The 15871-nt window shown below is 49.8% G+C and overlaps 1 protein-coding gene across 1 annotated transcript in view; it reads right to left on the bottom strand.

Annotated features, from left to right (window-relative positions):
• KIAA2012 (KIAA2012 ortholog) overlaps positions 1–15871 on the bottom strand; it is a 158853-nt gene that overhangs the window by 16796 nt on the left and 126186 nt on the right. Inside the window, exon 17 of the mRNA XM_089330048.1 lies at positions 1031–1115. Within this exon, the coding sequence (XP_089186174.1) occupies positions 1031–1115 (85 nt within the window). The remainder of the gene's footprint in view (positions 1–1030; positions 1116–15871) is intronic.

The following is a 15871-nucleotide window of genomic DNA, read 5'->3' on the forward strand; positions in this document are numbered from 1 at the left end:
GCAGGCACGTCTCTTTTTAGCTCCATCAGTAATGTTTCCTGAGCTATGCCAGTCTGGGGCCCCTGCTGTGGGAACTTCAGAAATAGTTGTTGAATGAGGTAAATGGGATTTCTTGGAAGTGCAGGAGTCTTTTAGTCTTCCAACATCACTCTATAAAACCCCCCAGATGAAATGTGCTTTAGAACTAAGTGCTAGCGAAACCTCTCTTCTCCCCGAGGATCAGGTACTCTGCAAACGAACACCCTAACCCTGAACGTGTTGCTTGTTTTCTTTTTAAACGTTCACTTTCAGGAGTGGCTGCATCCAAACTGACATTTACTCTCAATGACTATAATGATTTTATGGAGTGTTTATATATTTGTGTCCTCCTGAGATTCTGTAAAATTCTGTTCATTTTTTTTTTATAAGGAGGTGTTGCTAAATACCTTGTGAAAAATTATTCAGTGTGAACATTTTAAAAAAAAATGCAAGTTCTCCAGTTGCTGCCTCAGTCACGCAAGCACCTCTCTCTCTGTTCCTGGAGAAAACAGAAGTTTTTGACCCAAGCAGGGATCCTTATTCCACTGGGCAGGTGGTTTTGTCTGTCTTGACTGTGTCTCAAGCCACTGAGGCTCCCGGGAGGTCACACGGGGCTCGGGTTGAAGCTGGAGGCAGAGGTGACCACGCCTGCTGCCATGGCTCACCTGCTGCTCCACGGGCTGAGTGAATGCCAAGAGGACAAACAACGGGTGACCTCAGGTTTCTGGGCATCTCAACAGACCTCAAGTTTATGGACAGAGCTGCTGCCACCTGTCAGAGTTGACCTTCACGCCTCACCTCCCCAGCCACACCACATGGAATACTAGAAAACTCATCACAGTACTGTCTTTCCCATCCATCTCGTTCTCTGAATTCCAGCTGTCCCAGCGTGCTAGCTGCCAAGAATGCTCATGCATCTCAGGAAAAAAACCAGAAGCTAAGTTAATGAAAAATAGAGAAAAGACACAATACAAGCTGAGAAGCGCACGCCGTGACCGTGTTGAACACTTACGTCTCTTTTACGCTATCTGCCTCGGGGGTCTGGATGCATTCAGGCAGGGAAGTGCTGAGAGGGACAAGGGTCGCCATCCCTGGCTCTGTGGAAACAAAGGGGACCCCAGTCAGGGAGGGGTGAGCCAAGCATCCCAGAGAAAATCAGACAATGGGAAACGCTGCGTAGCTCAGACATCAGTAAATGCCATAGAAATGGGTGTTGGTACCTGGCAAAGTGACATTACAATGACCTTAAAACAGCCTTTGCGGGGCTGGCGTTCTGGTGTACTGGGTTAAGCAGTTCCTGTGATGCCAGCATCCTGTTATCAGAGTTTCCTGTTCGAGTCCCAGCCGCTCTGTTTCTGATCCAGCTCCCTGTTAACACACCTGGGAGAGCAGTGGAAGATGGCCCAGGTGCTTGGTGGGAGACCCAGAGGGAGCTCCTGGCTCCAGCAGGGCCCAGCCCTGGCTGTTGTGGCCAACTGGGGTGTGAGCTGATGAAAGGAAGATTTCTCTCACTCTGCCTTTCAAGTAAAGAAAAATTTTTTTTTTTCAAAATCCCATCCTTTGGAGTGTTCTAGCTTTTGACAAGAAATCTCACTCCTGGGTATTCATGACAAGGAAATAATTCAAAAGAAGAAACAAGTTTTTGTGCAAACTTAATATAACACTACTATTAATAATTGAGTAATAGCTGAACAAGAGACTTGGGGAAATAATTTATGACACATTAATTTGACACTTAAAATCATGGTTAAAAAGATACTTCGGGTGGTCATGTGACACAACGGGTTCAGCACTGCTGGCATTCCCTACTGGTGCGCCTGGTTCGAGTCCTGGCTACTCTTGGCTTCCGATCTAGCTCCCTGCTAATGCACCTGGGAAGGCAGACCATGGCCCAAGTACTTGGGTCCCTGCCACCCACTTGGGAGACCTGGATGGAGTTCCTGGATCCTGGTTTTGGCTTGGTCCAGCCCTGACAGTTGTGGTTTTTTGGGGAGTGAACCAGCAGATGGAAGATATATTTTTCTGTGGCTCCCTCTTTGTCACTCTGCCTTTCAAATAAATGAGAGAGAGAGAGAGAGAGAGAGAGAGAGAGAGAGAAATAGAGAGAGGACAAGAGAGACAGGCAGAGGCTGGCTGGCTCTGTGTTACAGTGTGTTAGAGCCATGGTCTACAGTGCCAGCATCCCATATGGGTACCATGTGAGTCCAGGCTGCTCCATTTGTGATCCAGCTCCTTGCAAAGCACCTGGAAAAGCAGGGGAAGATGGCCCAAGTGCTTGGTCCCTGCACCCACATCAGAGACCTGGAAGCAGCTCTGGGCCCCTAGCTTCAGGCTGGCTCAGCCCTGGCTGAGCGAACCAGTTGATGGAAGATCTGTGTCTCTGTATCTCTAACTCTGCCTTTCAAATAAATCTTTCTTAAAAAAAGATAAACAAGCAATATGGAAAATATTTGATATGACAAAGATAAACTACAGCTATTCTGTAGAACTTGGTAAATAAAATAGTTCTGTAGAACTATTCTGTAAGAACTTGGTAAAATCTGGATAGATAAGGACTGCAAGAGAAAAAAAGGAAAGCATGTTTGAGAGGTTTATATATATTTAAATCTTAAAACCTTAGTGTGGTTATGACATTAAAAGCAAGTTGATATAAAAAATGTTGGGGGGCCAGCACTGTGGACTAGCAGGTAAAGCCACTGCCTGTGATGTCGGCATCCCATATGGGCGCCAGTTTGCATCCCGGCTGCTCCACTTCCCATCCAGCCCCCTGCTAATGAGCCTGGCAAAGCAGATAAGATGGGCTGAGTACTTGGACCCATGCACCCATGTTGGGGACCTGGATGAATGGCCCAGCCCGGGGTGTTGCAGCCACTTGGGGAGTGAACCGGCAGATGGAAGATCTGTCTCTCCCTCTTTCTCTGTACAGTGTTTCAAACAAATACATCAATCTTTAAAAAAAATATTGGGACTGGTGTTGTGGTACAGTGGTTTAAGCCACCATTTGTCACTCTGGCATCCTATGTTGGAGCGCCAGTTTGAGTCCTGGCTGCTCCACTTCTGATTCAGCTCCCTGCTAATGCACCTGGGAAGCAGAAGATGGCCCAAGTGCTTGGGCCCCTGCACCCACGTGAGAGATCCAGGTGGAGTTCTGGGCACCTGGCTTTTGCCTGGCCCAGCCCTGGCTGCTGTGATCATTTTGGGGAATGAACCAGCAGATGGAGAATCTGTCACTCTTGCCTTTCAAAAATTTTTATCGAAATGTTACTTTATGAAAACAACTTAGACACATCCCACAGCTCACCTCTCTTGCTGACTTGCTGGGTGCTCTGAAGACCACATTGGTCTTTAAAAAAAGATTTGAAAGGCAGAGTTCCTAAGAGGTGGAGAGGCAGGGAGGGAAGTTGGAGGAGACTTCCACAGTGGCCGGAGCTGGGCTGATCCAAAGCCAGGAGCTTCTTCTAGGTCTCCTATGTGGGTGGGCCATCTTCTACTGCCTTCCCAGGCCATAGCAGAGAGCTGGATCGGAAGTGGGGCAGCCATGACTCAAACTGGCACCCATTTGGGTTGCCGGAACTGCAGGCAGTGGCTTTACCAGCTATGCCATAGCATCGGCCCCCACGTTGGCCTTTTAGGAAAAGAGTCTCCAGACTAAGATGTCACATAGGATGACCTTGCTTACTTTTTTTTTTGGCAGGCAGTGAGAGAGAGAGAAAGGTCTTCCTTCCGTTGGTTCACCCCCTAAATGGCCGCTCCAGCCAGTGCGCTGTGCTGATCTGAAGCCAGGAGCCAGGTGCTTCCTCCTGGTCTCCCATGTGGGTGCAGGGCCCAAGCACTTGGGCCATCCTCCACTGCCTTCCTGGACCACAGCAGAGAGCTGGACTGGGAGAGGAGCAACCGGGACAGAACCGGCGCCCCAGTAGGAACTAGAACCCGGGGTGCTGGTGCCGCAGGTGGAGGATTAGCCTAGTGAGCTGCAGCGCTGGTGATGCCACCTTACTTTAAAATTTAATTAAACAGTTTGACTATGGAACCTGAATTTCGCCATAGAAAATTTGGAACACACATACAAGCATGAGACACAAAAAACTCCCTATGATCATCACAAAACTGAATGACAAAAATGAGAAAGACTGCAAAAGCTGGAACTCCTATCTATTTGGGGTTGCAAGGTACAATGGTAGAACCACCCAGGAAGAGAGTTGATATGTTTCTTAAAAAATTAAATACCTACCTACCATATCATTCACCTGTTCTCCTCCTAGGGACCTGACCCAAGAGAAATGGAAGTACATGTTTGTAGAAAGAATTGTACACCAATACTCATGGCAGCTTCTGGTGACAGTAAGAAACTTGAAACATCCCACATAAACAGGTAGATAAATGGAATTCTGTTCAGCAGTACAAGGAGTGAATGAGTGATGCACTTGACAGCATGGATGAATCTCACAATAACTATGTTGAGCAAAAAAAAAAAAAATCAGATGAAAGAGTATACGTGGAATGATTATGGAATTTCTGCTGCTTTCCCAGGCACACAGAATTCTAGAAAATGTAGTGCCAGAAACCAGACCACAGGACAGGCCCCTAAATATATTTTTCTAGAGATTTTATTGAGTTACACAGAAAAGGAGAGGGGGAGAGGAGATGAGGGGGATGAGGTTGAGAGGGAGGGAGGTTTTTCATTTACTGGTTCACTCCCCAAATGGCGCAATAGCTGGAGCTGAGCTGATCCAAAGCTAGGAGCTTCTTCCAGGTCTTCCACGTGGGTGCAGGAACCCAAGCACTTGTGCCATTTTCTGCTGCTTTCCCAGGCATATTAGCAGGGAGCTGGATCGGAAGTGGAGCAGCTGCTACTTGTACCGGTGCTCATGCAGAATGCTGGCGCTGCAGGCCAGGGCTTTAACCCGCTGTGCCACAGTACCAGCCCCCAGCCCCTAAATGTTCTTGAGAAGGATTTCAGTAGCAACACAATATATCAGCCTCTGCATGTACTATCACCAATTTAGCCAACATATAATTTAAGCAGTTCACATTGATTCTCATTTTTTATAACTATGAAGAATTTTACATAGAATATCCTTGAAGGGAATGTTTTTGATTAAAAGATTTATCCTTTCTCCACGTCTGATTAATAAAGGCTGTAGTCATTAAATTTTTAAATACTCATTTTTTGCTTTAAGGACAGATCTTCTTTCCACTAGTTTACTCCTCAAATGCCCACAACAGCTAGATCTAGGCCAGGCCAAAGCCAGGAGACTGGACCTCAATCCAGGTCTCCCTCGTGAGTGACAGGGACTCTGGCACTTGAGAGCCATCACCTGCGTCCTCCTAGTGTGCACATTTGTAGGAATGCAGCTCAGAAGCAGAGCCGGGATTTGGGGTGTGGGCATCTGAACGGCTGCAACAAACGTGCACCCCTCAATGCTTGAGAGAGACTCCAGTAATCAACCTTTGTTCCTCTGAGCAGTAGATTCGTGCACAAGTTATTTCTCCTTCGTTTTATTTGAAGATGTCATCATTCATCATCCCACTAGCATCACTCATCCCCTTAGTACTGTAGGTAACCCACTTTCCAGTATTCAATTGATGGTGGCCCCCACATTCCCAGGGTCTCTTTGCAGCCTGGGTTCCACTTGCCATTCACAAGTGTTCAGGTGGCATTCACTGTCACCCCAACCTCCAGACACTGTTCATGCAGAAGGTGGCTGAAGAAACTGGACAGGTTGATCAGGGATGCACCTTAGAACTTATTGTTTTGGATAATATGTGCAACATTAACAGCAAGAGTTGATTCAAGTTTCCTTGTGACAAGAGTAGCTCTGGGAGGGTTTCTCTCCTTAGCACGGCTGTCTCAGAAAAAACTGCCTCCTTGAGGACTTTGGTGAAGCTCTTACCAATTATTTCAAACTTTGGGACAAGGCACAATAGGACCAGCAGAGGGCGCCTTTGTATTGAGCAAAAGCTGAGGTTTCTCCACTGGAGTGACTTCACCATTTTGAAATCTTGTCAGGTTGGGGAAGTGGACCATGGAAAGGTGATTTTTTTTTTCTTTTAACATAACCTAATATCTTAGGAAGTATTGGAACAAAAATTAAGGTAGTACTTTGAATAACTTATAACGTTTAACTATTTTTAAAAGTTTAAAAATCATGCAGAATATAAAAGATACTATGTTGTAGCATAGGGGGTTAAGCCACCATACAGGTGGTGATTCGAGTCCTGGCTGCTCCACTTCTGATCCAGCTCCCTGCTAATATACTTGGGGAAAATGGTGGAAGATGGCCCAAGTACTTGGGCTCCTGCCACACATGTGGGAGACCTGAATGGAATTCTAGGCCCCTGGCCTTGGCCTGAATCTGTCCAACCCTTGTGGACATTTGGGGAGTGAACCAGCAGATGGGCGGTCTCTTTCCTTCTCTATAACTCTGCATTTCAAAAAAGAGATACAGAGGGTGCCATCACACGGTGTACTCACGTGACGTGGGGACTAGGCAGCTCTGGGGCTGTTTTTGTAAAGGCACTGATCCAATGATCAAATCATGTCTCAAAGACCCCACCTCCAACATAGGAATCTGGGGAGGACACCAACATTCAGACCACAGCAGCTGTTTTTGTCCCTTGTATGAATTTTATGATCAACTCCTGTCCTATCCAAAAAATTGCTGAGAATGTTAAAACTGCAATTGCACTGAGTTTGTAGATTTAGAGAGAATTTGTTGATAGTATCTATGAATATTATGTACAGTATTATAAAGAATGTCATGTCTATTCAGGTCTATATTTACTACAATTTTATAATTTCAAGAGTCTCAATCTTTTTGTAGACTTACAACTAGAAACATTACAAAAATATTTACTATGTCTCCATATATTGAAATCCATAATTTCACAATATACTTAAATACGCTATAGGGGGATGTTGGGGGAACCTACTATTTGTTGTCAACACTGGTAAGTGAATTAAGCATCCATTCTTCTCCCTAGATAAACAGTACTACTGGACAACTATGCAGATGAGTTTCCCAACTAGTCAGGGAAGAAGAAACCACCGAATTGCACTGTAACTACTTAGCCATTTCAGAGGCATCAGAGGATCTGCAGGTGCTGGCGTCTCAGGGAGATGAGCTGACACCGTCTCCTGGTCTTGCCCAAAGGAGAAAAAACAAAAAAACAAACCTAAAGCTGATCAAGGCTCCAGTGCCAAGCACTACCTTGCTGGAAATGTTAAATGACACCATGAGGCTATAATCAGAAAAAAATCAAGATTATGGCAAACTTAGCAAGTGCTAAGAATTGCTTAGCAAGCAATTTCTTAAACATAAGAGGGGAGATAAGAACAGAACCTATAAATTCAATAAGACTGAAAGGTTCTATCAAACAGTTGTAAGCAAACTCCCCAACAGTTAAAATAATCAGGAGACAATTATAATGGAGTATTCAACCAGATTACATATTTAATTCTTAGGTGTAATGAGATTATGTTGGAAAAGCACTATCTGAGATATACATATATTCAGTCATGTGGGTAAAACATGAGCCTCAAGTTTGTTCTAAAATAAGATGGAAGAGGAGGAGCTGGGGACACACTGGCCAGAGAAGCAAGTGCACCAGACAGCACACGTGAGAAGGTGTAAGAGTGAACGGTCTTCCTCCACTGGCTCACTCCACAAGTGCCCGCAACAGCTGGGGCTGGGCCAGGCCAAAGCCAGGAGACTGGAATTCAATGCAGATGCCCCATGTAGGTGGCAGGGGGCCAAGTATTTGGGTCATCACCTGCTGCATCCCAAAGTGGGCATTAGCAGGAAGTTGTATTGGAAGCAGAGTCTGAACTCGAATCAGGGACCTGGATATGGTGGGCTTCCCAAGAGGCAACTGTGACAAACACCTGCCTCGGGCTTTGTGTTTTGAAGCAGTATTCCTCCAATGATTTTTGTTGATCTATATTTAATGATCTTGTTGAATTCTGTTGTCTGTTAATAGCCTGACCAAAGTCCCTTGGGTTTCCCATGCAAGCAGTGCTGAGGTCTAAAAATAATGTCAGAGCCATTCCCCTTTCCCTGTTTTCCTCACTGCTCACGTGGACAACATGAAACAAAGCCATCAAGGGAATCCTCATCCTAGTCCTGTCTCTAGTGGGTTCTACACCAAAATGGGATGCTCACTGTAGGTTTTTGAAGACACGATCAAAACCAGGAAGTCCTATTCCTACTTTGACAATTTGTAATTACACACTGAATTTTATAAAACTTTTGAATTTTTTTAGAAAACTTTCCTTTTGCATCAACTGATAGGGTCCTACGCCTTTCCCCTTTCAACATTTTAAAATGCCAGAACATGAGAGTTCCCGCCTGCTAGTTTGTCCTCCAAACTCGCACACGGCTGGGGTTGGGCCAGGCCTGAAGCCGAGAGTGGGAACTCCGGTGTCCCACATGGTGGCAGGAACCCCACCACCAGAGCCATCCCTCTGCCTCCCGGCATCTGCTCTGGTAGAAAGCTGGGGTTGGGAGCGGGGACCCCGATGTGGGCACGGGCATCTTCAATCGCCACGCTGAGCATCTGCCCCTTTACCCTGCCCCACCCCCAATTTACATCCCCTCTTAATTTCAACTTATTTTCAAGTTCTAAGGTTTTGCCTCTTCCCTTTTTTTTCTTCTTAAAGATTTGAAAGGCAGAGAGGCAGAGGCAGAGAGGTCTTCCATCTGCTGGTTCACTTCCCAAATGGCCGCAATGGCTGGAGCTGGGCCAATCTGAAGCCAGGAACTTCTTCTGAGTCTCCCACACAGGTGCAGGGGCTCAAGGACTTGGACCATCTTCCACTGCTTTCCCAGGCCATCAGCTGGGAGCTGGATTGGAAGAGGAGCAGCCGGGACTCGAACCAGCACCCATATGGGATGCCAGCACTGCAGGCAGTAGCTTTACCTGCTATGCTACGGTGTTGGCCCCTCTTTCATTTCTTCTGGGATATCTTCTGTGCCACCTCTTCTGGTTGAGGATGTTTTTCAGTGAGGATCACCTTAGTGTGGCATGGGGAGCTCCCGTATGGGTTAACTCAACTACAGTCCCTGTAGGGATGGTGGCACATCTTGGGGCTTTGTTCAATGACATCGGACTGACCTGGTACTGCTTTATTTTTCCTTCTGCCAAGTGTTTCCAAGCCACCTGTGGTGAAAAGAGAGGATATAATAGATATATCTATTGATATATCTATTGATATATATCCTTGATATAATAGAAGTTCTAAGATTCTAAATCACCTCTAAGATTCATGCTGGTTTAAAGAATGCTGTCCTGGGGCCAGTGCTGTGGTGTAGCGGGTCAGCATCCAAAGCCTCAAGTTCAGCATCCCTCTCTGCATTTTAAGCAAGTGCAACAGCAACTCAGCACTCTTGTTGGGGCCCTGTGTCCAGCCCCACTGTCCGGCCTGGGCACACCTGCCAACTCCACCTTTGCAAGGGTGGAATGGCACACGTTGCTTCTTTAGTGCGACATCTTTCAGATACTTGGTGGCTTTTTGGATACACTGTGGATGCCTGGGCAGTTTCTCAAGTGTTCTTTAAGTGAATAGGAGGATCTGAAACGCTTGATTTGCATACTTTTGTGGGGTTTTCTGGGCCAAGCAAAAAGCCATCACCTGAGGCCTCTTACAGGAGCAAACTCTTGATGTGAACTGGATATAAACAGGTTTTCAGATGTTAGATCTTTGAATTCCTGCGATAAACCAGGTGAGTCATAGCATAGCCATTATTTCATAAAATATAGGCGTAAAGAATTTGGTTGGCCAGTATTCCACCAGAAGTTTTGCATCCTTGATCGTAAAGGAGATTGGTCTATGGTTTCCCTCTCTTGAGCTGCTTTGTTGATGAACTCCGGTCCTGGCTTAGAAGCGACCTCTTTCCGGGAAGGCGAGGCGGGCTTTCAGACTCACGGGCGGGCGACAGCTGTGTTCTGGGACGCTGGGGGCTTCCCAGGGTTTCCAGGCTGGGCTGAGTGGGAAGAGGCCAGAGACATTTTTAAGGATGCTTCACTTCCTCCCTTCCCACCACAGATGGCTTGGAAACACTTGGCAGAAGGAAAAATAAAGCAGTATCAGGACAGTCCGAGGCCAGCACCGTGACCCACAGGGCCCGGGGCTGGGCTGGGACGGTGCAGGGCTTGCCCAGTGTGTGGCCCCAGGCTATCCTGGCGGGCTGTGGACCTGGCAGGTGGCCCTCCCCAGCTCCCAGACACATGCTGCTGGGCTCCTTCTGCAGCCTTTTATTCCTGGAGCCAGAACTGTCTCCCATAAAGGCTTTGAACCACACAGAGCCGAACTGAACCTTAGCCTCACCAACGTGGGGCACAGCTTCCACATCTTGGTTTTAATCACTAGCTGTGTGCATAATTCTCCTGACTTGTAGATCTTGAGATCCTTCATCCCCGGTATGATAGAAGTTCTAGAGATTCTAAATCACCTCTAAGATTCATGCTGGTTTAAAGAATGCTGTCCTGGGGCCAGTGCTGTGGCGTCGTGGGTCAAGCTGCTGCCTGCGGTGCCAGCATCCCATGTGGGCGCCAATTCAAGTTGCAGATGCTTCTGTTTCCAATCCAGCTCCCTGCTAATGTGCTGAAAGCAGGGAAGATGGCCCAAGTGCTTCAGCCCCTGCACCCATGTGGGAGGCCCGGATGAATTCTTTGCTTCGGCTTGGCCCAGCTCTGGCTTTTGTAGGCACTTGGGGAGAGAACCAGTAGATGGAAGATCTATTTGTCTCTAACTCTTCCTTTCAAATAAATAATTTTTTTTTGACAGGCAGAGTGGACAGTGAGAGAGAGAGAGACAGAGAGAAAGGTCTTCCTTTGCCATTGGTTCACCCTCCAATGGCCGCCACGGCCGGCACACTGCGCTGATCCGAAGGCAGGAGCCAGGTGCTTCTCCTGGTCTCCCATGGGGTGCAGGGCCCAAGGACTTGGGCCATCCTCTGCTGCACTCCCTGGCCACAGCAGAGAGCTGGCCTGGAAGAGGGGCAACCGGGACAGAATCCGGCGCCCTGACCTGGACTAGAACCCGGTGTGCCGGCGCCGCAAGGCGGAGGATTAACCTAGTGAGCCGCAGCGCCGGCCCCTATTTCTTGATCAGAAACACATGGATGGTGTTATCAGCCTTAAAAGAGCTGGGGGGGGGGGGCGGCGGCGCCATGGCTTACTAGGCTAATCCTCCGCCTGCGGCGCCAGCACAGCGGGTTCTAGTCCCAGTCAGGGCGCTGGTTCTAGTCCCGGTTGCCCCTCTTCCAGGCCAGCTCTCTGCTGTGACCAGGGAGTGCAGTGGAGGATGGCCCCAGTGCTTGGGCCCTGCACCCGCATGGGAGACCAGGAGAAGCACCTGGCTCCTGGCTTCGGATCAGCTCAGTGCCGGCGCAGCCATTCGAGGGGTAAACCAATGAAAGGAAGACCTTTGTCTTTAACTCTGCCTGTCAAAAACAAACAAAAAAACTGTGTGGCTTTGGGAGTTACCTGATCTGAGCCTCACCTGTGCAACAATACACATTCCCTCATAAGGAGATGGAGAGAAGGAAACCAGGTGAGCGTACGTAAGGTACCAGCACTGCATCTCACCTCAGAGTTCGTGCCGTCAGCCACTTCCCTCTTCCTCACCTGAGTGCCCAGGTGTGGGAGGTCGCGTGGGTGGCGCTCCTGCCCTCCCCTTTCCCGCAAGGTTGGTGCCTGCCCGTCTTTCAGAGTCTTACATCTCCCCCCTCTGTAGCCCTCCGCCTAGGCATGGAAGGCGCAGGTGTTCCAGCGGGTATGGGCATCACAAGACCTCAAGTGTGACAGCTCCGAGGGCCACCCTCCTGGGGAGCGGGTGCCCCAGGGGCAAGGGTCAGGTCAGTGACACTCCTGCCACTCTGCAGGATGCAGACGCAGCCCCTGCTGGGCCATCTTATCCTCTTTTTAATCCCCCTCTTAAAAAACCCCTGCCTGAAGAATCTCTATTCAGATTTCTCCACTTAGGGAGTGGGCACCGCCTTTAACTCTTTCTCCCCTTCCACCTGAGGGCGCTCCAGATCAGACCCACTTGTCTCACAGCTAGTAGCAGCCAGAGTCTGGGGAAGACAGTAGACATGGAGCCTTGCTATTGCCCCGCTCTGTGATCGAGGCTGTGTTGCTTAACCTCTCTGTGCCTCAGTTTTCTTATCTCGCAAATGGGGACAACAAGCACTCCTGCATCATAGAACTGTTACGAAAAGTTTAACGAGACACGGCACACAGGAGCGTGAACAGCTGCCTGTCTTAATGCCTCCATTGCAAATGAACTCTGCTTCACTAAAGTCCTTCCTTCATGTCAGGCACCACCTCCTGCAGGAAGCCTTCCCTGACTTCTCCTCCCTTCCACCTCAGTCTGGATCAATGTCCTGTGTTCTCTGGAACACCAACTTCACTCTGCATTGGATACACCTGTGCACACATCTGGGTCCCCCTCCAAAGTGGCTGCAGCCATAAGGAGGTCATCTTATCCAACCAGGGAGGGCGGGGACTTTGCTGAGTGGATAAAGGCAACTCTTATTCAGGGGTTAGAGACCTACGGGGTTGAACCACGGACCTCCTCGTTGCTAGCATCCAGGATTCGGCTTTTCTTCCCAAGGTTGTTAAATCAGAGACGCCGAGAACAGTGGACTGGACTAACTTCAGTGAGGAAGTGGAAGCCTGGGGGGCCCCATCCTCAGGCGGTGGCAAAGCAGTGCCATCCGTCTGGACCGTTCGGCCTCCCACCCATCCACCCACCGGCTGCCGCCCCCGGGGCAGGTGCTCCTATAGCAAACCTGAGACAAGCCGCTTACGAGGGAAGGAAGCTCATTTCGCTCACGGGTTTGGAGGTTTACAGTGCAGGCCTGGGTGGCCCCGCTGGCTCGCTTGTCGGGTGGCGGTGGCGGTGGCGGTGGCGGTGGCAGTGGCAGAGGCGTGCAGAGGACGGATCACAGGGAGAACCAGGACGCACACGAGGGGCCGGGGCCAGCTCGGCGCTTATAACCCCCACGCAGGCGTGCGCACACCAACTTCTGAGGACACGCCCCCAACAACCCAACCAATCACCGGCGTTGGATTCAGCTGTCACCTTATTGCATCCCACCAGCCTACGATGTGGGGGTTTCTGCAGGTGTTGGGGAACACCATACAGCCCCGTCTTAGTCACTGCTCACCCCGAGGCGGGCTGCGGGGGGCGCAAGCTGTTTACACGGGAACAGAGTGAACCTGGTGGGCTGGCCTCCCCTGGGGGCAGGTGTCCTGGCTCTGCAGCTTGGCACTGGCAGGCCTGGGCCAGTCACGGAAGCAGAGCGAGACGTGGGATGGGGCCCTTGAGCTGATCCAGCCCAACCTTGGTTTATGGAAAGCGAGGAGCCAGCCCTGGACTGCAGAGCTAAGGAAACGCACGTCTTACAGCCCTGAGATCCAGTTCCCTCCATGAGTGCCTTCCAGCGTCTCACAAAGCCAACGGGCATGTGAATCAACTAAGCCTCTTGCTCAGTCACGGGTGGTTCTGGAGTGAGACCCTGCTCCTGCCTTCCTAACAAGCCTCCAGGTGCCGGCTAGAATGGGTCTAGACGGGAGGGTCTCGCAGAGATCACCCGGCTACAGCTTGCAGCTGTACTGAGATGTACCGACTTAGTGCACCAGCCACTGAGTAGCCCCCAAGGGGATGGAGCTGGCAGTCGCCACGGCCACCCCCTGAGTCTGTGCTGGAGAGGCAGGTCCTGGCTGGCGGCTGTGCGTCTGTCCAGGTGGAGGACCACCACTGTAGTAATTCCTGCAGGCTTCCTCCCTTCACAAGGCGTGAGTGGGTCATCGCTGAAGCCGACGCCTTTACGGCAAGCGCTTGGGGATAGGGAACTTCGCTGTGTGAGGTCTCCCGAATACGGAGCAAGTTCCACTCACACAGGGAGCATTCGCCAGGCCTTACTAACATCCTCACACCCGCGTGAGAACTACAAAGCCGACTCAGGTGGCTACCCAGCGCACACGGGTGAACTTGAACTAGACTTCAGGGCTCCCGGGGAAGCGGGAGCATCATCAAGTGACAGTGAAGAGCTCGCAGAGTTGACTGCTCTCTGGCAAGGGACTTACTTGCACAGAAGATGGCCTGGCTCCCTAGGCAGCTCTCATTAGGTCAATGGCAACGACAGCTCCCAAAGCCCCACAGCGGACTTTGTACTTTAAAAGTTATCACGTGGCCGGTGCTGTGGCAGAGTAGGTTCAGCCTCTGCCTGCACGGGTGCCAGTTCGAGACCCGGATGCTCCACTTCCGATCCAGCTCTCTGCTATGGCCTTGGAAAGCAGTGGAAGATGGCCCAAGTCCTTGGGCCCCTGCACCCACGTGGGAGACCTGCAAGAAGCTCCTGGCTCTTGGTTTCAGCTTGGTTCTTTCTCTCTTTCAAGATTAATTTCTTTATTTGAAAGTCAGAGTTCCAGAGAGAGAGAGTGAGAGATGTTTCATCTGCTGGTTCACTCCCCAAAGGGCTGCAACAGCTGGGGCTGGGCCAAGTTCAAAGTTGGGTACTCCAACATGGAATGCAAGTGTCCCAAACCTGCATCTTACCCACTGTGCCAAAACGCCTGCCCCTACGCAATACTCTTGGTCACAGGGATGCTGCCCGAAGCAGTGCCTGTCCATCAAGTCCTTGCCCTCCTCCACCTCCTGTTATTTTTAAAAGAATAGATTAAATTGAGTCACTGCTAAACTCAGAAACAAATACTAGAAGCAAGGCCCAGGGCAGTGGTTCGGTGGAGTGGGCGAGGCCAAAGCTAGGTGCTGGGAACTCAAGCCAAGTCTCCCGTGTCAGGGGTGGGGACCCAGCCTGTGGGACCACCCCTGCTGCCTCCGTGACCACCAGTTTCACAATCACCGGGGGACTTAACTAAAATGCAAACTGTCAGTCCTTAGCCCAGGGACTCTGGGGGTGGGGCCCAGCGTTGAACAAACTTCAGGTGTTTCAAACGCACACTGGAGTTGGAGAACACTTGGGCAACAAACAGGAACTGAAATTCTCCTTCCTCCTTGGGCTTTAGGGGGCAGAGTGGAGGGGTGGAAGGGAAAGTTTGTCTTTAAAACAAGAACTGTTTCCCAAGTCCCCTTCTTTCTGGAGGGTGACTTGCCCTGCTTTGGACTGCCTTGGGAACGCTTGCACAGGGGATTCCGCCAAATCCAAGACTCGTGGTGTCCCCACTGGAGGTGCCATTGGCTCACTGCTTATCATTAACCTGGAAGATCACTGCTTAATTCAGAGCAGAAAAAAAAGCCCTGACAATTAGCCTTATTTCCAGGAAGGGAAATTGATCCTTAAATAGTTTAAAGAAATTCCTTATACTTCCTCTTTTTTTTTTTTTATTCCCTTAAAGACTTGAAATCCTCTTTAGACATTAGCATGTATCAGTCCAGAGAGGCAAACGCCTTCTTTAGTTTTCTGCGGAGATATTTCATTGCTCCGAACGCTCTCTGAACAACCTGTATGGAACTTAGCTGGAGCCTGCACCTCTGTCGTGAGACAGGACATCTGTCCTGAGTGACTTGGTCATTGCTTAGTTTTCACCACACTCTGCGCTGCCTAAAACCTCCACTGTGGGGCCGGTGCTGTGGCATAGCGGTTGAAGCCACTGCCTGCAGTGCCGGCATTCCTTATGGGTGCCGGTTTGAGTCCTGGCTGCTCCACTTCTGATCCAGCTCTCTGCTATGGCCTGGGAAAGCAGTAGAAGATGACCCAAGTCCTTGGGCCCCTGCACCTGCATGGGAGACCCAGAAGAAGCTCCTGGCTCCTGGCTTTGGATCAGCAAGGCTCCAGCCATTGCAGCCATTTGGGGAATGAACCAGCGAATGGAAGACCTCTCT

This window comes from Oryctolagus cuniculus, chromosome 3 (assembly GCF_051225735.1).
Source record: "Oryctolagus cuniculus isolate XC-2025 breed Fujian yellow rabbit chromosome 3, ASM5122573v1, whole genome shotgun sequence".
Taxonomy (NCBI): Eukaryota; Metazoa; Chordata; class Mammalia; order Lagomorpha; family Leporidae; genus Oryctolagus; species Oryctolagus cuniculus.